This window comes from Ciconia boyciana, chromosome 13 (assembly GCF_034638445.1).
Source record: "Ciconia boyciana chromosome 13, ASM3463844v1, whole genome shotgun sequence".
Classification (NCBI taxonomy): domain Eukaryota; kingdom Metazoa; phylum Chordata; class Aves; order Ciconiiformes; family Ciconiidae; genus Ciconia; species Ciconia boyciana.
This window is the reverse complement of record NC_132946.1, coordinates 4,662,198-4,678,668: the sequence shown is the minus strand read 5'-3', so window position 1 is coordinate 4,678,668 and position 16,471 is coordinate 4,662,198. Positions and strand designations below refer to the sequence as shown.

At 58.4% G+C, this 16,471-nt stretch overlaps 2 protein-coding genes across 4 annotated transcripts in view; one reads left to right on the top strand and one right to left on the bottom strand.

The window, feature by feature from the left end:
* Positions 1–635: 635 nt before the first annotated feature.
* On the top strand, positions 636–8,804 carry SLC29A4 (solute carrier family 29 member 4). The gene is made up of 11 exons (XM_072878629.1): positions 636–792; positions 2,896–3,065; positions 3,753–3,884; positions 3,998–4,111; positions 4,193–4,321; positions 4,819–4,893; positions 5,285–5,550; positions 5,638–5,773; positions 6,013–6,200; positions 6,484–6,724; positions 6,799–8,804. Exons 1-11 carry the CDS (start codon positions 764–766, stop codon positions 6,939–6,941), a joined length of 1,623 nt encoding a protein of 540 aa, XP_072734730.1. The 5' UTR covers positions 636–763; the 3' UTR covers positions 6,942–8,804.
* The window catches only part of TNRC18 (trinucleotide repeat containing 18), a 57,075-nt gene continuing 49,316 nt past the window's right edge, over positions 8,713–16,471 (bottom strand). For all 3 annotated transcript variants that reach the window (XM_072878626.1, XM_072878628.1, XM_072878627.1), the window contains 7 exons: positions 16,108–16,216; positions 15,051–15,167; positions 14,609–14,773; positions 12,761–14,055; positions 12,177–12,413; positions 11,641–11,715; positions 8,713–11,073 (listed from right to left, as the gene is read on the bottom strand). In XM_072878626.1, coding sequence (XP_072734727.1) covers positions 10,867–11,073; positions 11,641–11,715; positions 12,177–12,413; positions 12,761–14,055; positions 14,609–14,773; positions 15,051–15,167; positions 16,108–16,216 — 2,205 coding nt within the window. In that variant the 3' untranslated portion in view covers positions 8,713–10,866. The remainder of the gene's footprint in view (positions 11,074–11,640; positions 11,716–12,176; positions 12,414–12,760; positions 14,056–14,608; positions 14,774–15,050; positions 15,168–16,107; positions 16,217–16,471) is intronic.

Sequence of the window (16,471 nt, the reverse complement as noted above, 5' to 3'; positions counted from 1 at the left end):
TGCTTCCACTCCCTGGTTATGCTGGGGAGCAGAGACCCCCCCCCCACTTGCTTCTCCAAAAAGCTGGGGGGATTGCTGTGTTCTGCTAGCCAGAGCTGCGCTCCATCCATCCATCCATCCATGCATCCGTCCATCCATCAATCCTTCCATCCGTCCATCTGTTCTTCTGTCTGTCCATCTATCCATCCATCCATCTGTCCTGTCTGTACATGCCTCCATCCATCCACGGGACAGCTCACGCTGACCCCCTCTTATGCCAAAAGCGTTTGTGGGGTGCGAAGGACCCTGTCCCCGCACAGCTCATGTCCTAAATGAAATTACCAGGGCTTCCTTCCTAATGAATCTCTTTGCAATTAGCCCCGGGCCTCTGAACCCCCCAGAGCTCTAGAGGAGGTACCTATAGGCAGTACCCACAGGCGGTGCCTATAGACAGGGCTACGAACGGGCTCTGGTCACTGCAAAAACCTTTCCTGCGGCTGACCCAGCCCTCGCCCGGCGGCCCGGGGCTGGCGGGGCGGGGGGGGCCCGGGGCGCCCCGGCTCCCGGGGCGCGTCCCCGGGGGGAGCGGAGGAGGAGTGACGGGGGGAGGCGGGAGGACGCGGGCGGGCGGGAGGCAGGGCCGGGGCCGCCTCCGCTCCTCGCCCGCCGCCGCACTCGCTGCCGGCAGCCCCCGCTCCGCGCCCCCCCCGCCCGGAGGAGGCTCCGGCATGGCGGGGCCGGGGGCCGGCGGCCGCCGGTGCTGAGCGGGGCGGGCGCAGCGCCGATGCCGCAGAGCCGCCGCGGCGGAGGGAGGTAAGAGCCGCCGCCGACCTGTTGGGCACGGCCGGGACCGCCTGGTGCGGGGGGCGAGGAGCGGGGAGACGCCTCCCCCGGGCCCCGGCCCTCCCCGGCTGCCGAGCATCCTCCCCCGGGCGCGGCCGGGGCCGGGATTCCTCCCCGCTCCCTCCCGCGAGGGGCTTCTCCTTCAGCCCCAGGACCGGGATTGTCGAATCCCCCCCTCTTTATTGCAACTTCGCTGCGTGCAAGATGTCGGGGGACCCTTTCGCCGGAGCAAAAAAAAAAAATCGCTTCTCTGCCCTGACGGGGTGGGTCTGCGGTGCCCGGGGGTCCCCCGGCACTGGAGCGCAGCGGGGCTGGGGTCCCCCGTTCTTGCCCAGCCCTGCGGGTGCCCTGGCCCTGGGTGAGACCTCCCACCCCCGGCCGTGATGGAGGACCCCCTCCCCTCCCACCCTGCGGCCAGAGGGGCGGCAAGGCCCGGGTCCTCTCCCGTGTAGACGGGTGTAAATCCAAAGGGAGGGGAAAATCTGATTTACCGCGGCACAGGGATGCTCGGAGAGGCGAGGCGGACGGGTGCTGGAGAGCTGGTCCAGCACCGTGGCCGTGCAGCGCATCCCGCTCTGCTCCTGGCCCCGCGGCATCGAGAAGTTTGGGCCACAGCTGGTACGGGGTGTTTCCAGCCGGCGTGTTCTTCAGCTGGGATCTCTGCTATGGAAAAACCCTGCAACAGGCTTTCCTGGCATCCCGGGAGATGCTTCCCACTGGGTTTTATTTCCTAGGGTAGTATCAGGCACAGAAGGGTGCTTGGTGGAGGGGATCACAGCCAGCTCCTCCATGAGCAATGTGACGGAGCGGTGTCCCCAGCCGAAACGTGCCCCACTGGGTTGTCCTGCCCGCGGTGCTCCGGGATGGGGGGGGTCTTGGGGTGCACCCCGGCGTGGTGCAGGGTGGGGACCCCAGCCTGGCCCCGTCCAGGCCTCTCCGTGGCCTTGGGGCCGTGGCAGCACCGCTCTGTGCCACCAGTCCCTGCAGCGAGCAGATGCATTTTAGGCTCTAGGATTGCACCTGCAGCGTCCGTGGGCACCACGTTCGCCACCCACCCTGGGGTCCCCCAGCATCCGACCCATCCTGGCAGCGGGGGAGATGCTGCAAAACCTCTTTGCTCCTGCAAACGCCACGTCTGGCAGGGAGACCAAAGAGATCACTGTAATTGATTTTTCTTCCCTTGCCTGCCTCAACCTGCTGCCTTGGAGGAGATTTCCCCCCCCGGCTGGCTGGGTGGTCCGCGGGCAGCGGGCGCGGAGGCAGGCTGGCATCTAGCGACTGGCGCTGGTAATACAGAGCAGCCCCCGGGCTGCTCCCCAGGGCCTGGGCTGGGATGGCCCCAGAGGGCTGAACCATGTTTTGGGTGGCTCTGGTAGGGTCACTGGAGGATGCCAGGTGGTTTGGGAGCTCGTTTTGGGATGTATTCGGTGCAGACCCACTTGGGCGTGCTGCTGGGGGTCTCTCCGGCAGCTCTCTGAGCATCTCCCTGCTGTGCTGTGGCCCCTCGGAGAAGCAGATCCAAAACGCTCACCTTAAAAGCCGGGTCGCATCCCATCCTCTCCCTGAAAAGGCTGCAGGAGTGTGTCTGCCCAGGCCAGTGGCTCTGCCCCAGCCCCGGGCAGCAGAGATGCTGAAAAAAGGCATAAACCAGAGTAATTGTGTGCAACCGGGATCTTCCCCTGCAGCCGCCCTCAGTGAGTGGTTTTCACCCGTTAATTTCTCTAATTGCTTTTGGAAAGCGCAGTGGCGTTTGGCATTGGTAGCATCGTGGTGAGGTGTTGAGCTGGGCTGAGTGCTGTGCCCTGGGGGAGGCTCGCACAGACCCCCCTGATCACCACTCGCCACCCCAAATCCAAACTCCTGCCCAGTGGGTCAAGGGACCCCACTCTGCTTGGGGAAAGCATCTTTCCAGGTGGAAAAAACATAGGAGCTGCAGCAGGACCGTGGGGTGACGAAGGCTCAGGGCCAGCCACGTGCCATCCATCCCTTGCAGACCCCTGGCATCACCCAGGGGACGGTCCCTGGGGGGGACACAGGAGCTGTGCCCCGGGGTGTCACCGCTCTCCCTCCCAGGTCAGCCACGATGGGCTCAGTGGGAGCCGAGCGCTTCAAGGAGCTGAGCCCGGCGGGGACGCCGGAGGGCAACGTGGTGATGAGCTTCAGCTTCGACAGCTACCAGCTGGAGGAGGACGAGCTGCAGAGGGGCAGCCAGGCCAAGGGCATCCTCACCTTCATGGAGCCGGGTGAGGGCAGGCACAGCCCCGACCCACAGCCGGGAGCCGGGTTTCCTGCTGGTTTCCCACCCATTTAGGAGCTTCCTGGGACGGGCTTAATAGCCACAAATGCCATAAGATTGCCTAACGCCTTTTTTTGGACCTGTTTGTACCCACGTGAGCTGCACAGCATCCCGTGGCAGCGGGCTCTGCAGGTTGGCAAGGAGCTGAGGTTCACGCCCTGGCTCTCCTGCCCGGCTCACCCCCAGCTTGCAGCTTCACCCTGTCCCGTGCAGGGCTCAGGAATGTCCCTGGGATTTACCCCAGCCCTGCTCCGCATCCTGGGGCATCGCCGTCCACCTCCACACGCCTCCACCCCCTCCTGCACCTTGGCTTTGGCTGTTCCCTACGCTGCCTGGCTCCCAGGTTATTTGGCTGCTATTAAAACTCATCAGCCCCCCAAAGCCCAGATGTTTTCCGGCCTCCTGGGTCTCTCATTGAAACGCCTTTATTTAGGGAAGGAGTTTCTCATGGCTGGGGCCATTTATTTGTGAGAGCTGTGGGGCGCTGGCCTGCTTGCTGTGGGTGACCCCTCATTTGCCATAAAGGATGTGGAAGCACCATTCACCCCCCCACGGCGGGGGTCTGCTGCAGGTCCCATGGCTGCAGCAGTGCCCCTGTCACATCTTTTTCTCTTTCTTTCCCCTTATGGGGCAGTTTCTGAGGATCCCGAGCCCCAGGATCGATACCATGGGATTTACTTTGCCATGCTGCTGGCTGGGGTGGGTTTTCTTCTGCCGTACAACAGCTTTATCACCGATGTGGACTACCTGCACCATAAATACCCAGGTAGGTCTCCAGCAGTTGCAGCACTTCCCTGCTACCCCAAACCTGGGGAGAGCTCAGCCCTGCTTCCAGGGGGGCCGGACCCCCGCCACCCCCCATCACCTGCCTCTCCGCAGGGACCTCCATCGTCTTTGACATGAGCCTCACCTACATCCTGGTGGCCTTGGTGGCTGTCATCCTCAACAATGCGCTGGTGGAGCTGCTGAGCTTGCACACCCGGATCTCCGTGGGTGAGTGGGGGTCCCCACAGCCCCCAGCAGCACTGGCCCCATGTTGCCCCACCGCCACCCGCCTCCATCTCCCACCTGCAGGCTACCTCTTTGCCCTGGGGCCCCTGCTCTTCGTCAGCATCTGCGACGTCTGGCTGGAGCTCTTCACCCGCAGGCAAGCCTACGCCATCAACCTGGTTGCCGTCGGGGTGGTGGCCTTTGGCTGCACAGGTATGCGGGACAGTGGCTGGCACTGGGGCAAACACAGCCCTTCAGACAGGGGTGGGAAAACATCCCCATCCCCAAGAGCCGTGGTCTCCTGGGACAACCTCCTGCTCTGATCCCTGTAAGCTGACCCTTGTGTCCCTGCTCCGTCCCCTCCACCTCTGTCCAGGCACCACAGGACTGGAGAGGGGCACCAGCACCAAACCGTGCATTAGTCCCCGACACCACAATGACTTTGCCATTTGGGTCACCATTTGGGCTTCCCAGTGCCTTGCACCTGGTGGCCAATCTTGGTGGGAACAGCCATGGTGGGGCATCCAGGGAGGGAAAAAAGCCCCCCCACTTTTGGGGCAAGAAGGCTTTGGGCATTGGCTGTTCAGGAAGGGTGTAGCTCCCGGGTGGCACGGCACGTGGGCCCCCACCAGGGTTTTTTTTCCCCCCTACCTGGCATTTCGGCTGCAGCAATAATCCCTCCTTCTCCCCTCGGCACATCTCTCCTGAAGTGCAGCAATCCAGCTTCTACGGCTACACGGGGCTGCTGCCCAAGCGCTACACGCAGGGGGTGATGACGGGCGAGAGTAAGTACCTGCGTCCGCGTCCGTGTTCAGCTGTGTGGGTTCACTTGGGGGGGACCCTCCCCTACTGTCTCCCAGGGCCCTGGTGAGTCACACCCAGGGCCCTGCTGTCCCCAGCACAGCCTAGCCAGGTTGCCAGCAGATCAGGGGCACCCCAGGGTGCTCCCCAGCAAACCAGGGTGTTGAATGGTTTGTAAATCACTTGCAAGACCCACTGCACTGCCACGTCAAGCTGGGGGTGGGGGTCTCTACCCAGAGATGGCTCCACTGCCCCCAAAAAAATCACTTACTCCACACCTGGAGGCATCACCTCCATATGGTGGGGGACCGCTGGGGGTGCCCGAGCCGTGGGGTTCAGCAGGACCCGGTGCCAATAGCTCTCCTGTGCCACCAGGCACCGCCGGGGTCATCATCTCACTCAGCCGCATCTTCACCAAGCTGCTGCTGTCAGACGAGAAGGAGAACACGGTCATCTTCTTCTTCATCTCCATCGGCATGGAGCTGACGTGCTTCATCCTCCACCTCCTGGTGAAGCGCACCCACTTTGTCCGCTACTACACCACCTGCTCCCGCAAGGGTCTCCCTGAGCCCCGGGGGACTGGTGACCATGGGACAGGCTACCGCGTCCACCACGACGTCACTGCTGAGGACATCCGATTTGTAAGCCAAGGGCGGGTTTCCTTGATGCCCCTGGGTCCCTCTCCCCACTGGAGCCCAGCACTGGTGTCCCTGCTCTCCCTCACACAGGAGAACCGGCCGCGGGGGCAGCCGAGCTCCCCCCGGGGCAGCCCAGGCCCTGAAGCTGAGCTGGCCGGCAGCGGCACCTACATGCGCTTTGACGTCCCTCGGCCCAAAATCAAGAGGAGCTGGCCCAGCTTCAGAGGTGGGTGGTGGGCTCAGGGCGGGGGGGTGGGGGGCAAGTCAATTTTGCAGCATTTTGTGGGGCAGAAGGAGCGATCGGTGGTCTAGGACTTTGGGGAAGGGTCATCCCTTCTCAATGCACCCAAAAACATCGGGCAATCGCATCTTTGGAAGCCACTGTTGAGGTGCAGGCAAGCCTTCGAGGCTCTGCAAGGGGAGGGCTGTGGGTTTTGGCTGAGCTGTCCTGCCCATACCTGCCAGACATGCTGCTCCACCGCTACGTCGTGTCCCGGCTCATCTGGGCCTACATGCTCTCCATCGCCATGACCTACTTCATCACGCTGTGCCTCTTTCCCGGGCTGGAGTCAGAGATCCACAACTGCACGCTGGGGGAATGGCTCCCCATCCTCATCATGGCCATCTTCAACCTCTCCGACTTCGTCGGCAAGGTAGGAGAGAGGCCAACTCCAACACGGTGGGGCGGATGCGTTCCCTTCCACCATGCCTCCTTTTTGTGTCCTCTTTCAAAGCCGCTTGGCTCCACCAAGGGTCATCTCCACCCCACGGGTATCTAACTAGTGTGAGGTTGCTCACCGGCGTGGCTGAGGTTGGGCTCCTGCAGCAGATGGTCTTGCCACCATCTCAGCTTCCCCTTGCTGCCCCATTTTGGGAACCATATTGCCCTTCCCAGCCTCCTTGGCCCCCAAGCATGGTCTCTGCCTCTCGCTGCAGATCCTGGCTGCCCTGCCCTATGACTGGAGAGGGACCCACCTCCTTGTCTACTCCTGCATCCGTGTAGTCTTCATCCCCCTCTTCATCATGTGCGTCTACCCCAACGGGAGGCCCACCTTCGGCCACCCTGCCTGGCCCTGCATCTTCTCTCTCCTCATGGGCATCACCAACGGCTACTTTGGCAGCGTCCCCATGATCCTGGCCGCTGGGAAAGTGAGCCCCGAGCAGCGGGAGCTGGCAGGTAGGACCAAGCCCTCCCGGGGACCCCATGCGGGGTGGCCAGAGCGCCTTGACACCTTCTGTCCCTTCCTGCAGGGAACACCATGACCGTGTCCTACATGACGGGCTTAACGCTGGGCTCGGCCGTGGCATATTTTGCCTACAGCCTCACCAGTACGTCCCACAGTACCTGTTTCTACACTGAAACCTCCAATGGCTCCTCTACGCTGGGGTACTGAGCTCTGGGGTGGGGCGACGGGGACAAGATGGGACCTGCTTCCCACCATGGTCCCCACCGCCCCGCTTGGCCCATGTCCCTTCTCAGGGAGGGAGCCCGGAGCCAGAAAGCTGCCCCAGGACGGACAGGGACCAGCATCCTGTTGGCGTGGGGCCATGGCATCCCAAAACAGCCCCTGCTGCCCAGCCAGGGCCACTTCTTGGGGTGACATTCCCCTCAACCTGGGGGATGGTCCCATTGCTCTTGGGGGGGCTTCCCATCGGCGATGTGCAGCTCTCCGGTGGGGGAATGGTGGGGGGGTGTCTTCTGTTTGAGCCAAGCCATTGCCAGGAGGAAGAAAATACTGCCAAATCCCAAAGGTAATAGGACCAGCACTGGGGAGGAGGGTGATGGAGGGCTGGCAAGGAAGAGGAGGACCAAAAGAGGAAGGAAACACTCCTTCAGGCCCCGGTGGCTCTGGGAAGGTTGTTCTCGGCTTTCATTGATGGTGCTGCAGGTTTTCACCAAGAATGGCTTGAAATCACAATCCCTCCCCAAATACACCAATCGCTGTGTAGAAGACCCCATTCACTTCTGCTGGCTGGAAAAAAAAGTACCTTTTTTTTTGGTTGTGTCTTTGTTTTGGCCCCCTAACTGTGAGAGGCAGGGTCTTGCCTCCCCCCACCCCACGCTGTGGGTCTGCCCCATCACCTCCCTCTCCTGGGCTGCAATGGGCTGAGGGGGGATCCTGATGTCCTGAGGAGGGGTCTTGAGGCCACAGCACCGTGGATACCACCCGCAGGCCACTGCTGAGCTTCAGGATTTATTGCAGATTACGCCAGATTACGTCTTCGCAACGATGCCCAGTTGTTACCCGTGCCACTAGCACTGGCACAGCCCTGGCACTGCAGGCACTCGGCTGCTGGTGATGGGCTGGGCTGGCAAACCCACACAGAGTGATGCCTGCTGCCTGTCCTGTGGGGTTTCGGGGTGCCCCTTGTGCTGCTCCCCATCTCCAGGGTCCCCTCTGTCACCTGGGGCAGCTGGATTTGTCACCGGGTCCCATCGAACCTCTGCCAGTCTGCAAACTGCTGCTGAAGTGCAGTGCAACACCCTTGGGGGCAGCAAGCGGGAGAGGGAAGGGGCTGAGCAGAGCAGAAACCATCTGGAGAAGGTGCCAACACCAGAGGCTGCTGCTTTTTAGGACCGCCTGCACCTCGTTGTGCCAGGAAGCAGCAGGTGCCATCTCCCACGGAAGTGAAGCCCAAGGGCTGGAGGCGGTGGGAGCAGGAGGCAGCGAGCGCCAGGCTTGGCACCCCCGACCCAGCCCCACCAGCACCGCAGGGTCTCTCCTTGCCAAGCCCCCGGCTGGTTGAAGTGCAGATCGCACCAAAAAGAGCCAACGCAGTGTTTCATCCTCAACACACCGTCCCTGCAGGGCTCGGGGTACGGGAGTCGCCGTGACTGTGGCTGCAGGGGAAGAACTCGCATCTCCTGCCCCACGGGCCCCAGTGAGCAGAGACCTCCGCTCCGGGGTCCCATCCCGTCCATCCGTGCCACCCCGCAGGGGGACTGTCGGATGGACGGGGGCTCCCCGAAGAGCCATGTGGCGCCTGGGTTGGGTCTTTCCCCAAACACGAGGCAGGGGCTGAGCCAAAAAGGGACCATTGCCACCAAGGGGAGAAAAACCCCGCGGTCAGGACAAGTGAGACAAAGAAAGATGCTTCGTTGGGTTGCTTTTTTTCAATTAATTTTTTTTTTTTATGAAAAAAGATCACACGGAGTTCTCCAACAAACAGAATGCCAAAAAAATTGTTTTAAACAAAACATAAACAAAACAAAACAAAAAAAAAGACAAAAACCTGGCTCTCCTTTCCTCTCGATTGTCTGAAATATCCTTGTGTTCCATAGAAGGCAGTGGGTTTTAAGTGCTTTCTATTTAACATTAGCATAAAATCTCTCTCGCGCGCTCTCTCTCGCTCTTTAAAATATGCTCACACAATTTGCTTCTAGAAGTACAGTACACTTTGAGCGTGGGGGGTGTGCCTGTTCCCAGATCATTTACAATCACAATCCAACAGGAAATAAAAAATAATATTCTAAACGTCAGACTGTGTTCATTTCTGTCATTGTTTTTTTCTTTTTTTTTTATAATTTCATAATTTTTTTCACAGTTTTAAAAAGTTTATATTTATATATATATATTTATATTTATATTTATAATTAAAAAGTTGAATCCATTTAAAGACTTATAATACAGGAGGGCTAAAGAGTCTTTTGGTACATTAAAACTGTACAGGCTAGAACCGTCACTATCCGCTGCGCCGAGGCGCCGGTGGCCCGGGGTGGAGATGGTACGAGCTCAGCACCATGTGGTTCGTTTAAAGGACGAGGGGTAACTTCGCAGGGGCGTCCCTCTCCCCTGAGCCCCGGCCTCCAGTCTCTGGTACGCAGCTGGTACCAGGGCGGATAGTTTCCAATCTGTCCTTGTCTTAAGCGTCTCCCCACCGGAGCCTGGGCCGTCGCTCCCGGCCGAGCCGGGCCCCGCTCCGCGTCCTAGCAATCTGTAGTGCGAGTCGGTAGTTGCAAAGATCAGTGCGTCTCTTGGAGTTTGTTTTGTTTTGTTTTAAGTGCAAGGATGTTGCGTGGTTCTCCTCCGGTGTCCCCTCCGGCCGGGTGCAACCCTGGTGCGGCAGCGGGTGATGCCACGGGTCTGGCGTGTGCCCAGCGGGAGCGAGACGGTGGGTCAGCTCCGCAGAGGGAGGGAGGAGGCGATGGTGGCGGCTCTCCGGGAGCCGTTGGGAGGTTGGCCGGCTGGATGGAGCAAGCTGAACGGTCCCCTCCCTGAGCCCAAGGTGGCAGTGGGGCTCTGGCTGTGGAAACACGGCAGGCAGGCATGGCCAGGCTTCATGCTCTATCCCTGTTCCCATCAGATGAGGGGCGAGAGCTTCCCAGCAGCTCCACATCTCTGCTCAGGCAAGGCATGGGGGGTAAAGCTGGGGGAGGGATGCCAAAATCCAATGGCCTGTGGTCTCCTGTACTCCGAGCATGGAGCAGCAGCTTTTCCCAGTCGTTTCCTGCCCCCCTTCACTGCACGCTCCAAGACGAGTTCTTTGTTCGCCAAGTGTCACCCCCTGGCCATGCGCTTGCTCCCCCCAGTGCCCTCCCAGGGCAGGAGGGATGCAGAGGGATGGGGAAGGTGGGTTCAGACTGTTTGTTCGAGGCAGTGGGAAGGCAGCATCCCAGACTGGATGTTGGTTCATCTTCTGCCCGGCTCCTCCCAGCCCAGAGGACCTCTTCTGCCATCTCCGTGCTGGGGCCAGCTCTGCCCCTTCGTGCTCCACACTGCTGGCCGGGGGCCTCCAGGGAAAGGGAACCGCAAAAAGGCGCTGAGAGGATCGAGACGAGGCGCTGAGAGAGACTCATCTCCTTTCTCTTTCACCCTGTCCTTCCTAAAGGGTCATGCGAAACTAAGCAGGAAAGGGAATATAAGGACGGAGAGGAACGTACACAGAAGGCTAGCGGGTGTCCTTCCACGTACAGGCGGCTTCCGAGTTACTGATGGGAGCAAATGACACAAAAGGGATCCCTCCTGCCGGGGGGTCCCGCTGGTGAAATGATCACGAGACCCATGTGCTTTCCTGGACCAAAAGGAGGAAGGGAGAAGTTGGTCAAGTGTCACCTTACTTAAAGCCACTTCCAGAAGAGCCTTGGGGTTCAAGTACCACCACCCCCACCCCCCAACGGCATCTTCCTCAAGTCCTGTAACTGCTTCCCCAACCCCTTTCTTCAGCCCTCTCCTTCCTCCTCGTGTCTCTCGCACTCTCCTGTCTGTAGTGTGACACAGAAGTCATGAGCATTGAAAGAAACAATCATGTCGTCTGAACAGGCACGTCCTCAGGTTTGTCCTGTCCCTTCCCAGGGGGTGGCATGTGTCCCCTGGGCAATCAGCAGATGACAGGGACCCCGTCGGTGTTGAAGATCATGCCCGTAGTGGGCTCGTAGGTCCCTGCAAGGTAGTAGAGGTCCTCACTGTCTTGGTATTTCTTCGTCTTTAGCATCTGCTCATACTGATCCAGACCGACAACAAGACACTTGTGTGAGATGGTCTGGACATCGTTTTCATCCACGTGAGAGGACTGGTAGAGGGCTCGCTGCATTACAGGAATGGAAGGAGGGAGATGGAAAGAAAAGGAGCAATTAGACCTCACAGCATTTACAGCGTCACCTTCAATATGCAGGAAAAACATCCATCGCAACTGGCCGGGGCTTGTGCTCACACTCAAGCAGAACCCCCCGTTCATCCCCACCGCCAGCCCAGGGGAGGGACACTGGGAATCTGCACAGGCCCACGAGCAGCGTGGACACAATCCGCCCAGTGCACTAAACCTGAGCCCTCGCTTTCACTCAGCTCCCACTGATGGGAATGCCGCAGCTGCTGAGCACATGGACAGGGGAATACGCAGGCCAGGAGTTTGTCATCCTCACTTTAATGCAAATGCAAAGATGGGTGCTGGATACCAGCCTTCTGTTCCTCCCAACACCCAGCACCTGCAGCTACTCCCACCATCCCAGAAACACCCGTCCAAAGTCCTGGGCACTGCAGACTCAGCAGCCAAGGCAAAAGGCAAGAGCCAGAGAAGCTCGGGGGGCATTTCCCCAGCAGCATTTGTTACAGAGTCCCCACCATCCCCTCCCAGCCCTCCCCCAACCTCACCAACCTCCATAAAGTCCTTCCTCTGGTTGGATGCCTGCAAAGCTGTGGACAGACTCCTGCCCGACTTCTGATCCCAGCGCTGTGCCCAAGAGGAAGAGAAAAGAGACAACAGAAATGGAAAGCAGGTGAATTAGTTGTTTTTCCATGCTATCACCTCCTGCCCACCACATGTGCCTTTACAACCACTGGTAATAAATACTAAGAGCCTACTGTAAACCACACTGCACACGTGTGCAAAATTCCGTGTTTCTGAGCACCAGGCCAGTCGTCCTTGTAAAAAGACTCGATCTGGCTTTTGACACTCTTTTTGGACCGACACAAAAGTCTTTATTTCCTAGTGCAATAAAACCCGCCCTTCCCCTGCTCAAGGGGTCAACACTAAGCTTGTCCACACCACAGGCAGCCCCCACGACATGAAATTATGGGGCCACCCCCATTACAATACCAGTAACAAACTGGGCCATGGGTGTTTTCCTCATCCTTGGAAACAAAAGGGAACAAGCAGCTTTGCAGCCCTCTTGGCAAAGGAGACCAGCCTACCTTGCCTTCATTGAGTTTCTTCCCAGGGTTGGTTTCTTCTGGGTGATAAAACCATTTGACTCGGACCACCATGTTGTTCCCCCATGACTCCCACATGCTCTGGATCCGGCCAATGTAGGGCAGGTTGGGGCGGCCAGCTGAGAGGAAGACCGCACAGTCTCCAATGCGGATTATCTCCTTGCCCCGGACGATGGCCTTGTAGAAGAGCTTCCTGGCCTTCCCTTTCATTCCTCGTCTCTGCCAAGAGAGGATCACACAGGTGAGCAGGCAGGGATTGCCCAGGTTTCCCCCACCCACCACTGCCTGCCCTGTCCCGCACCCCACCCTTTGCTGTCGGTAGAGTCACAGCATCCACAAGCATTCCCACAGGAAACAGAGCAGAGGGACAGGCCATGCAGGATCGCTCCCCCAAACACAGCAAAGGCCAACGCCAATCTCCTTGCAAACTGGAGACCTTGGCCAGGGACACGCCATGCCAGCAGAGTTTCACCACCCCAGGAGAAGGGAAAGGGCATGGGTAAGAGACACCACAAGGCAAATGCGAGCGCAGAGCACTACGGAGCGGTGGAAGAGGCTCTGTTTACCTGTGTGGGTTTCCCAAACCACTTCCACAGCTGCCGTGCGGGGAGGAAAGCAGCAATCTTGGGCCTGTTCTCCACCGACGGCAGTCGCTGGCGCTTGGCCAGCTCCTTGGTGGTGGGCAGGTGGATGCCCTCGCGCTTTTTGGGCCTGCTCTTGTTGCCACTCTGCTGCGGTGCCGGCTGTTGCACCGGCTGCTGCGCCGGCTGTTTCTGGCTCTGGGGGTGGGAGGACGCGCGGGATTTCCCTGCCTGCTTGGTTTGCTTGGGTGGGAGGGTTTGCTGCACCGAGGAACTTGGCTGGGCCTCAGCTACTTCGTCATCAGAGCTACAGGAGGAGTCTTCATCTGTAGTAGAGGAGGAAGAAGAGCTGGAGCTCGATGAAGAAGAGGTCGATGAGGCCGAGGAAGAGGAGGAAGAGGAGGATGAAGAGGAGCTGCTGCTAGAAGAGGAAGAGGAGGAGGAGTTGGAGGAAGAGAGAGGGGTGGATGCTCTCGAGCTGGCTGAGCTGCTGTCCTGGGCTTCCCCTCGGTTCTTCTCAGCCTCCTCTTCTCCCTCTGACTCCGAGCTGCTGTCGCTGCTGTTGCTCTCAGACTCCTCCACGGCTGCTGGAGCTGCTGCCTTTTCTTCCTGGTCCTTCGAAGCCGCGAGGCTCTCTGCTGAGCCATCGAACTTTCCTCCGAAGCTGGCAGGGGAAGGGTCTCCCTCAGCTGCTTTGGCTCGGGAAGATTTCTGCTTGCCCTCTGCACCCACTGCAGGGGAATAGCCCAGCCCCAAGAGACTCTTGCCGTCTCTGCGACTGGCCAGGTTCGAGTCCTCTAGCATCCTCATCGCCTCCTTCATCTTCTTTGTCTTTGGAGACATCACACCCTCATGGTCCAGCTTGATCAGGATTTCATTGTCATGCTTCCTCTGAGCCTTGACCATGGTGCCAAACTCTTGCGCCTCTTCTGTGGGACGCCCTTTCTTGGCCTTGGCTTTTGACGCCGAAGCATCGCTGGAGCCGAAGGCTGCCAGCGTCCCCGGGAGGTCACTGTAGGGCTCCGTGCTGAGGATGCTGCCAAACACAGCAGGCTGATAAGTGGGTTGCGGGGGACTATGCAGCTTAGTGGAGATCTTCATTTTGCTGGCTTTTGACCGCTTTTCCTCTGTAGGGGCAGGAGAGCCTCCAGTCGGCAGTGGTTGCGATTTTCGCGACCCCTTCATGCTTGGCTTGCCCAAGCAGGCTGGCTTCTCTGGGACCGAAGAGGTAACAGGTGAAGATTCAACCTGATCCTTCTCTTCTGGCAAGGCAGCCTCTTCTGCAGAGGGGGGGAAACACAAAGACATGATGGTATCCATCCAGATGGGCTTTATTAGCTCAGACACAACCAGACACCAATGCTGACTGGACTCTGGCCAAGGGTGGCTTGTTCCTGACTGCTCAGGTATCCCCAAAGAGGCACAGGTCCTCACTGCTCACTGAACAGCCTTACTAAGCAGCCTGGCCTGATGCCAGCGCCTGTGAGCAGCTGATGGGCAATGCCCAGCGATGCTGCTTCAATTGCAGGGGAACCAAACTGCAGATCTCCTGCATCTTTGGCCCTACTTGTGGCTGCTGAGATGCTCAGCTGAAAAAGGGACCCTGCTCTGCAGCCTTGACTGACAGAAGCACAGCGCAGGCCAGCTTCTGAGCCAGCCTCCTGCAAACTGTAGCCACAGCAGAGCGAGCTGACGCATGGATGCTCTGCACTCAAGCAGTGCATCCATTCCCCTCCAAATCTTGCCCCAAGCAACAGCTCTATCTTGGGGAGAGCGGTGGGGAACTGTGCAAGGACTCTCTCAACTCCAGGACTGGCAGTGGTGACAACCTACCAGCTTTCGCCTTGACGCTTGGCTTTCTCCCTCGCCCTTTGCCCTTTGACACAGGCTCCTCTGACCCCAGTGTAGCTCCCTCTTTTCCTTCTCCAGTGTCTTTGCTGGATTTACGGCTACGGCGCTTGGTGCTGGGCACCAAAAGGGCCGGTGAAGGCTCAGCACCTGGAACAGGTCAAAGAGATGCTCAAATGCAACCAAATAACACATAAATCAGAGATGCGATACAGGGAACATATCCCTACCAACTCTGCAATAGGGACTGGGACTTTTTCCCTATGGGTTATATCCCACCCCAGCTCTGCAAGTCCATAATTGATGGTGCAATCTTTGTGATTGAAAGTCTGTGAACTTGTCCCAGAATCTGAGAGGCAGGTGGCCTGAAACTCCCTACATTTCCTAGTGGGAAGGGTCATGCAAAAAACTGAACAGCAAGACTCACACTGGATCTTGTAGTCAGGTGGGAGAAGCCGAATGTGAGACAGCGGGATACGTCCCGTGTCCCCATCATCAAACTCTACTGTGATGAGATCACCATCTTCCTCCAGGTCCAGGGCTCCTGCGGGTTGGGGGAGCAGAAGATGGGATTAGGGACAAACATCAGAGTACAAACCCCTTGTCAGGGAAGTGGGGACATGGGGGAAGACAGGGATCCTGCACCAGCTCCAAAGCATCCCATCCCCACCTTTCCTAGGCTGTGCAGGGAGAGCACACAGAAGGCTTGCTCTGCAACGGAAAGTCCCGGATAATACTAAACCAGCCCACCCAGTGTCAAATTTTCCAGTCAGCAGCACTGCTCCAGAACATAACAACCATTCCACTTTAACTTCCCACCTCTTTCCCCTATTTCCCTCTATTCTTGCAGAAATTCACTTCTCTGTTTTCACTGCAGTATCTTTTTTTTGACCTGCATTTTGTAACTACTCTCAGCAATCACGAGCTGCTGCTTTTCACCTTCTCTCCAAGAGAAACAAGCTGTGTTCCCACCCTCTCTTCTTGCATCAGCATCACTGGTCTATAATTCATAAGCAATTCTTTCCACTACGCACGTAGTGCAACCAAGAGCCCAAAAGCAAGACCAGCCATGGTAGAATTGTCCAGGGCTCTTCACTGGCTTTTTAACGGGACCAGATGGAGGAGTTGATATGTCAGAGGCAAAGCTATGAGTGTGGAGGTGATTTAGAAACCCCCACAACCTCAGAAATCTTTGGTGCCTGGAGTTAATTCTGACTTTTTGAAGTGTGTTGAATTTCCCTGATATTTTAAGCTCCTAAATTGCTCAGACCTCTTCCTATGAGAGCACATCTCCTGGACCAACAGGATGTTACTAAACCAGCATCATGACTGAGTTGGCCATGACCTGGAGGAGAGAAATGGGCCAGGCTCTGACCTCCAGGACATTCATAGCAGACCTCAGGGCTTCCCCAGACAACCCTGACATCCCTCATCCCACTGAGACATCCCTGGTTCACAGCGCAGAGCAGCCAGGGTGGCCTTACCTCGGACAACTGTCCCTGGGTAGAGGCAGCGGTACTGCTGGCTCCAGTAGGCTGCAATCCTCGTGCCCTCAGGAAGGAATCGCACCGAAGGTGGTTTCACATCGATGATCTGCTTGGGGCAAGAGGAGGGCAATTATTGATGTTCTTGGCACCAGCACAGACCATTCCACCACACCTGGCATGTAGCAAAGCAGCTTTGGAGAAGGCAAGGGACAGCTTCCCTGTTGGGAAATGGCCTCCTGTCTGCCCACAGGGCAGCAACCCACACCAAGGGCAGCTCTGCCTAGACTAGCCATGGAGGCAGGACCAGGGCATCCCTGCAGCCCCAGCTGGGGGAGGAGGAGGCTTCCAGCTAGCCTCCCCC